Source organism: Phragmites australis, chromosome 10 (genome assembly GCF_958298935.1).
Source record: "Phragmites australis chromosome 10, lpPhrAust1.1, whole genome shotgun sequence".
NCBI classification, from domain to species: Eukaryota; Viridiplantae; Streptophyta; class Magnoliopsida; order Poales; family Poaceae; genus Phragmites; species Phragmites australis.
Genome location: NC_084930.1, coordinates 5,438,403 through 5,446,525, shown reverse-complemented (window position 1 = coordinate 5,446,525; position 8,123 = coordinate 5,438,403). Strand labels below are relative to the sequence as shown.

The window sequence follows — 8,123 nt, the reverse complement described above, 5'->3', positions numbered from 1 at the left end:
GAGCACTCGTTTCGCCATCTCGCACCCAATCGGGAAGAAGGTAGGAGGTGGCGGTCGTGGACTTCTACCCCGCGATCATGCCAACGATAGATCATCAGAGGGAGCCGCGCGTCACGCGCCGGAAACGATGGTCACTTCTCGGCGTCCCCGCCGCGGAATCCCCCGTCTCAACCACGTCGGTTCCAACCAAAACGCCGGAGAGCGAGCAGACGTTACGGAACAGTAGCAGATTGCTGACTCGTCCAAGCAGAGACAGGCAGCTGCCGTTCAAGCTGCTCTGCCTCCCAGCCCGACGTCTCGCCGCCACCACGTTGCCAACGAAAGTTTTTCAGAGAGCTCATGCAAGTCTGGCCCAACTGGACGCGCTATAGGCCAGTTGGGAACTGGGATGATATGGATCTCCTCACTTTACAAGTTGAAACGGACTTCGCAAAGCTACGATTGGGAACTGAGACTAAGTTACCAATAGGGAAATGCAAAACCGTATGAATTTACGCACGCACGGTTTATCTCATCCAACAATCCCTCTCATTTGATACTTATTCATCTATTAATTTTTTTCATATATTTTATGAATTTTTCACCTACTTCTACAATATAAACCTCAACGCAAATAAACGATCATGATAAGTGTACATATATGTAGCATTTCAAAAAACGAAATTGATATATATTAGTCAGCTATTTTTTGTGTTAAATAAAGTAGAAAGAGAGAGATATGTAGTCATCACAAATTAACAAGCCTTCCGATTAAAAAATAAAATAAAATTAACATGTGTTGATCAACAAACTGCAGCCTCAATTAAACGCGCTTTCCCTGTCACAATGTCAAAGAAAGGAAGGGGACGTTATTGTGAAACTGAAGGAAAGGCACAAGAATGTATAGGAGGAAACCATTGGCTTTCGAAGCACGGCCTGTTGCTCTGTGGTTCAACTGTCACGTCGTATTCTCCTCTTTGAGTGATAACGTCTTATTTATATGTACGGACCATCTGTGCTTGACGGGCGGCGCCTAGATTGGAACTAGCTTGGATCTCATTTGCAGGTCAGGACTCAGGAATTTGACGTGCTGCTCTGGCACTTTCAGCTAGTTTCTAGTTCATTCAGTCATTGGCTGAAACCTGGCATGAGAAATTTAATCCCAAACCCAGCAGCAACTGGTCGTGTAGGTGCTGCGCCAATATGTGTTCAAACATATACAAGAGTAGTTTTACATGAAGCATTTCCTCGAGGTTACTGGTCAAGAGAGCGCCTGGTCATTTCCTCAACCGGCTTCAATTCTCGAGCTCTAGACTGGTCAAGAAAACCATGACACCATATAGTGAAAATGAACAGAAAAAATGGCTCTTTTCAGTTTAAAGGTTTTACTAGCCCTAATATTCGTTCTAGCTGTGGCGCTTAGCCTCACGACATATGGTCCTGGTTGGAGTGACCGTCAGTTGGCCGAAAGAAAATAAGAGGTAATGTCATACCGTGCTAGAGTGGCCCTTTTCGCTGCGCTCATGGAAGATCGACCTAGTTAATCCCATCAACAGAATTGAGTTTAGCTAATTTGTCACATTAATAACTTAAATCATGCATGATAAGAGTGGAATGGATCTATCTGCTTGAGAATGACATGACACCTAACCTTGACAGATGGACAGGACAAAACAAACCCATCTTTCAAGCTAATCCCACTCCGAGTAATTTGATATATACCAATATAAGTATTTTATAAAGAGAAATTCGCTATATATATATATAAATAAACCCGTAGAATTTATTAAATTAGTTACGCGTCAAAAGGGTCTTTCTCTTCTCATTTATATCATTTGAATTTAATATGGAATAGCTCCTAAATTTGCATTCTACCCACGCGACTAGATCCAAAAGATGGAGCGGATAAGGACTTATTCTTCGGATAATTTTTTTAAAAGAATTGAACAAAATAATCCACCCTCTGAAATGTCAATATGTGAAAACATATGAAATGACAAGTGTAACACCTTTCTGAAACTACCAGATCGCACATACTTGATCACATTTTTAATTCTTTATAAAGTCTAATGACATGTTGCTTTTCCAACTTTTTCTATAGCCACTGGCTCCCTCCTATTTCTTGCACAACTACTCCTGAAACCAAAAGTCATCCATTACCTTCTGGTCAGAAGAAAGGCCAAATAACTCTAGTGATTTAGAGATAGCTGGCAAGAAAGGGGCCGGGAACAAAGGCCGGCGGCTGCTACCGTTAATTTCCTTTTCCGTTTATCGCCGCTCATCCATCGATCACAGCAGCTCAGATGTGAAGAAGAAGGAGAAGATTGCCTTTGGATTGGTAGGACGTTTCAGTCCATTAATCTGAAGATGGGTCAGTTATATGTGAAGTGGTCAAGAAGCAAGTTCAGCGATTAGTTTGTTCAAGGAAGCATCTGAATGGCTTATCCGTCCACCTCCGGCATGATCCAAGCTTCTTCCTCCCTCCATGGCGGCATCATGTAAATTAACGGTTTCCTTTACCTTGCTAGCTATACCTTTTCATTATTTTTCTTGATTCCGTCCTTTGTCGAAATAGAATTGCAGCATATGATCGAGTTATTGTTTTCCAGAGTTAATTTCCCCTTGAGAATCTTGCTATCTGGCCATCTTGATTAGCATGACATGTTTACTATGATCGATGATCCATTTTTATTAGCTACTCGTTATCGTCTTTGCTTCCTCATGCGATGATTTTGTCCAACTAAAGCTGTGTGAGAGAGTAAATGATTGCTATCCAATCTGAAGATCATTTAAGAAGCTAGCTTTACCTCTTCTCTCATGCATGTTTTTGCTTCTTTTTAGTTTTCCTGTTAGAGAGATGGCAATTCTTTGATGCTGTGCTATTTTCATGAAACAAATAATTGATGAAGTTATTTCTCTTGCTTTAGGTGAACAAATCTATATTAAGCAAAGGAATTAGTTCAACCTCTCTGCAAGCTTATTCCAACACTACTTAGTTTCATACTTTATTCTCTCTATTTCAATTAAAACTATTTAAAATAAGGTGCCTAAACTTGTATAACTACTACTCCATATAAATTAGAGCAGTTGTGATATTATGTTGCATTTGTGAAAGTGCAGGAGAAGGGACCCCGAAGGATATGACATGCCATCTGATCTGGATCAAGCCCTACTCCTCTACTTCGATGGCCAGCAACCTAAGCCATCAGCTCAAGAACAACAACCGCGTAAGCAGCTTAATTTTGCAAAAAGCTCATTCTTTTGACAAATGTTTTGTCACTGTCCACTATAAGCATATCTTGAAGGAAGATGTCATTGGTAAGCTTCCATTAGTTACAAGTTCATGTCCGGCAAACTTGTCTATATAAGCGTTGTGATTTGACTGGTTTTTAGCGCTATGCGCCAGAAGTGCGATAGCGATCAATCTTCTAGTTTCCTCCCTTGTATCTCATTGTGTTTACGTCAATTGATCCCTAACCTCGGAATTTTTCCTAAACTAGATGGAGAAGAATGACACGTAACAGACACTAACTATGGTTCTAAGATAGTATTATGTGCTGAAATATTGCACAAGAACAATCGTTCTTCACTTTTTCGATCCCCATTCCTGACACTAACCCCAGCATTTTACACCTCTTTTACCTTGGTTACCAGTTTACCACTTACCGATCAATGAGCGTGTGAAAAGATAATTAGGTATTTGAAGGTTGTGTGCACACGCATCTAGAAAATTAACCATCTTTGGAATACATCAGGACATGTGTCTGCATGCTGTTTCGCTGTATCTACAAAGTCTTAATGCCTGCAGGACTTGTTCATGTGTGCAGAGACTCTCAACATCTTCCCTTCCCAGCCAATGCATGTAGAGCCATCACCAAAGGTATATATCCTCTCTCAAGCTATACCTAACTATCTCAAACTTCAAAAGATGATTTGCTTGATGATTCGAGTACATGTGTGTCGACTGTCGACCTTTCTATCTTCATATTCAGGGTTCCATGACTTCATCAGCGGTGGCACCTCAGGTCGCCGGCCCTTCCAAGAAATCGCCAGCACCATCGTCGAAGCCGGGAGTGGGGCCGCTCGGCGTAGGCAAGAGCTCCAAGGCAGCAATAATCAAGGTAATCCTATCAATCTCGTCTCTCGTCTTCGGTTTGTCGCACGCGCGCGCACGCTTCATATATATATATATATAAACGCGCGTGTTGCGTCGTGACCACAACCAGAGAGAAGGTAGCGCCGCAGGCAAGCGCGGCGGCGCCGCGGCGTCGAGCTCGGAGCAGGAGGAGGGGCCCCGGACGCCGGACCCCAAGACGCTGCGGAGGCTCGCGCAGAATAGGGAGGCCGCGAGGAAGAGCAGGCTGAGGAAGAAGGTAACTAGCTGGCAAGCTCTACCTCTACCTAGCTAGTATATTAGTAATAATTGATTAAAAAATTAGAGGACAAGTCAACCCTCCAAACATGAGGAGAAAAAGTCTTGCAAGAAAGAACAATTGACAAAACATATTGTGGGGTGGTGAAGTTAACCTACTACCTAGAAAAGATTTGTTTTAGTCTACACCCATATATTTCTCTGAAAGTTTCATTTATTATTCTTCATGCAAGATGTATTACATTAGTACTAGCTATTCAATTATTTATGCAATTAATTATTTCTTGTTTGTTGCGTGTGAAACAGGCTTATATTCAGCAGCTAGAGTCAGGCAGGATCAGGCTGGCACAACTAGAACAGGAGATACAGGTGGCAAGAACTCAGGTAAACTGATGCAGAAGTGAATAATATTAGAAAGATCTTGGGTTTAGAAAATTTTGTACCACGAAGGATTTTAGAATGAAGGAGCTATAATATCAAAATTCCGAGAAAATCTTTTCTCGAAAAAATTCCGAGAAAATCTTTTTCCACGTTGCTCAAGTACTATTATCACATTCCGACCATTTCAGAATTATCGATCCATGTCTAATATTTGAATATATACTACTAGACATGTGTATGATCTTCCTTAGTTTTGAAATGTTGATTCATTCTGTAACTTCGTTTTTCATCATACAGGGTGCAGTGTGGGGTACAGGAACTTTGAGCCCAGGTTCAACCACTAGCACATAACTCATGAACAAATTTATCTCTCTCATGAAATTTATGTACGTGATCATGCGCACACACGTGCGTGCCTGCATGCATGCAGATGCCGCGTTGTTCAACTTGGAGTACGATCGGTGGCTGGGGGAGCACAGCAAGGTGGTCGCCCGGCTCCGGGCCGCCGCGGAGGAGCACCACCGGCCGGACGGCGAGTTGCGGGCGTACGTAGACGATGCTGCCGCCCACTACGTCGCGCTGATGGGTCACAAGTCTCGGCTCGCCGGCGCCGACCCGCTCCACCTCCTCTCCGGCCTCTGGAAGGGCGCCGCCGAGCGTTGCTTCCTCTGGATCGGCGGCTTCCGCCCCTCCGAGCTCATCAAGGTACGGAGTGTATAGCATACTTGGACTCTTATTGTCCTACTCACTCTAAACCCAAGTGAAGTATCACCTGATCACTTCAGTCAAAAGGCCGAGAAGGTGCGCATAACGCAAACACAAAAAATGATCGACATATATATCAAAATCCCACGGTCGAACCATTTCACCGTATGTCTCACTGACATGTGAGCCTGTGCGATGAATACGTCAGCCTGACAACAACGCAACCTGGCATACAAAATTGATGCAAGTAATGCAATGTATAATTGATACAGGGATTAGGTGCAGTGGATTAGCTAGGCGAGTAAGCAAATAAGTAGCAGGTAGGACTTCACAGTAGTTGATGGAACAGTTAGCTCCGGAAAAGTAGTTGCCTAAGCTAGAGATGCTGCGTACACAAGTGTCATGTTAGGTTTCTCGCGGGGGAGAGTAGGTGGCCGTGGGTGCTTGGCGCTCGATCGATAGAGACGTCACGTCACGTACGTGACAATGGAACGCCGATCGATGTGTGAGACGGAAACAACAACGTTGTACTCGATCGATCTTCAGCCGTCCATGTCGATGATGGATCATGCCCTCGACGAAGAGGGACCGTACGTCCTGTTTGGAACGCGGGAATTTTACGGTATCTACGAGCTAGAATTAGTGTCGCAGGAATAGTTTGAATCCAGGAAATTTTCAAGCGGGGAGTAAACTTTCAGAATCCGTAATTTTACATGCTACACGTGTTTGAGCTTTGTCTCTTTCGTCGCTGACGTACGCGCGCGCAGGTTGTTCTCCGGCACGTGGAGCCGCTGACGGAGCAGCAGGCGGCGGGCGCGCGCGACGTCCAGCAGTCGGCGAGGCGCGCGGAGGATGCGCTCGACGGCGAGCTGGAAGCGCTGCTCCGGTCGCTCTCCGAGGTCATCTCCGACGCGCAGCCGCCGGGGATGTCGTACGGCCAGTACTACCAACAGGCGGACGTCGCCGGCTACATGGGGCACATGCACATGGCCCTCGCCATGGACAAGCTGGCCTCCCTCGGGACCTTCCTCGGACAGGTGACTACTTTTTGGCTGCTCCCTTCCATTTTCAGCCATGCATGAATGCATGCTCAACGTGTACGTGTGAATCAAACGCGGGATATGGATTTCGCGTGGCGCAATGCAGGCGGACGAGCTGAGGATGCAGGCGCTGCACGCGCTCCGGCAGATGCTGACGGCGAGGCAGGCGGCGCGCTGCTTTGTCGCCGTCGACGACTACTTCTGCCGCCTCCGCGCACTCAGCACGCTCTGGAACACCACCCGGACGGCTCATCTGCCAAGAGGCACGGCCGGCTAGGAATCGATGGCACTGCCATACTAGTAGCTAGCTTAGCTACGATGTAGAAAACGATAAATTAAGCACCATGTGCAAATGTATTAAGGATCGATCACAATTCACAAGCTTGTACGTAGCTGTGTAGGAGACAGACCAAGAAAAATGGAATTGAAGAACAAGAGAAAAACGTGTTGCATTATGTGTCCTTTCCTCTTGGTATGTATATAGACATAGCTCCTTCTGCTTAAGAGCTTATCCACGGTTCATGGAGAAGGTACTGGTAGTTACCGGGATATTAGTGCTAATCTATTTATTATATTATTATTTGAGTGTTAAAAAGAGTCACTATGTTTACTCTTAAGTCATGAAATCATCACATTAATTAAAAAAGAAAAAAACATCTAGACTACTTATTAGTATGAACATCTAACAGTTTACATTAAACTAAAGAGTGCATATCAAATACGATTAATAAATAGCTGAATTTGAAATTAAAATTATAAAAATCTAACAGTCTAGATTAAATCAAAGAGTCCATATCAAATACATACGATTAATAAATAGCTAGATTCATAATTAATAATTATGAAAAAATAGCAGTTCAAATATAAAATAAATAATAATTGAAATTAGGGTTAAAATAAAAAATAAGGATCGATATCAAATATAGTCTTAGAAAAAAATTAAATTATTATAAAAATCAAATATATAAATAAAGAGTCTATGTAAAATATAATTAATCAATAGCTAAAATTCATAATAAAATAATAAATTTAAAAAAATCTTACTAAGATAATATATTAAGAAGCATCAAGCAAGTAACAGGCAGAAACAATATGCATGCAAGACAAACATATTTTAATTTTAGTTAGACTGTCTACACTTGACATATGATTTTGACAATTAATCAAAATATATAGAATCAAACCAATACATATATAAGATTCGAGTACAAGTTTAGAGTTTAAATAATTTTCTCTTACACTAACATAATTTTTATCTCTTCTTTTAATTTTATACGTATTGTAACCGATTGACACTAACCTTATAAAAAGCTAAAGAGACTAATTTTTAATCAAAAGTTATCGTGATAAAATATTACAGCAAGCCTAGCCACACTATTAGATACCATTATTTGGAGAGTAGTACTGTTCGAGTCTTCTTCACATCGAATTGGGCAAGAACAAGTTGAGCAAAGCACTAGCCTGCCAACTAACAAAGAAAAGAAATAAATCATTAGCCTAGCCTGCACTTTACACGTATGGGCCATGAGAAATTGGTAAGGGGCTCACATCTTTCTCTCCTTTTCAGGTTGCTGGCCTGAATGAGAAGCTCAAATCCACACCTTTATGCTTCATTCGGCAACCTTGGAAAACAAATAAAGGAGAAT

At 42.6% G+C, this 8,123-nt stretch overlaps 1 protein-coding gene across 3 annotated transcripts; it reads left to right on the top strand.

The window, feature by feature from the left end:
- The first annotated feature begins 2,081 nt into the window (after positions 1-2,081).
- On the top strand, positions 2,082-6,932 carry LOC133883287 (transcription factor TGAL8-like). Of its 3 annotated transcripts, none has more exons than XM_062322565.1 (10): positions 2,082-2,477; positions 3,095-3,206; positions 3,788-3,859; positions 3,972-4,100; positions 4,206-4,352; positions 4,658-4,735; positions 5,030-5,063; positions 5,163-5,437; positions 6,205-6,474; positions 6,584-6,932. In XM_062322565.1, exons 1-10 carry the CDS (start codon positions 2,416-2,418, stop codon positions 6,752-6,754), a joined length of 1,350 nt encoding a protein of 449 aa, XP_062178549.1. In that variant the 5' UTR covers positions 2,082-2,415; the 3' UTR covers positions 6,755-6,932. The 3 variants fall into 3 exon arrangements, with proteins under 3 accessions (XP_062178549.1, XP_062178551.1, XP_062178550.1); XM_062322567.1 differs by having other exon boundaries at positions 2,084-2,477; positions 3,807-3,859; XM_062322566.1 differs by having other exon boundaries at positions 2,085-2,477; positions 3,100-3,206; positions 3,807-3,859.
- Positions 6,933-8,123: the final 1,191 nt, after the last annotated feature.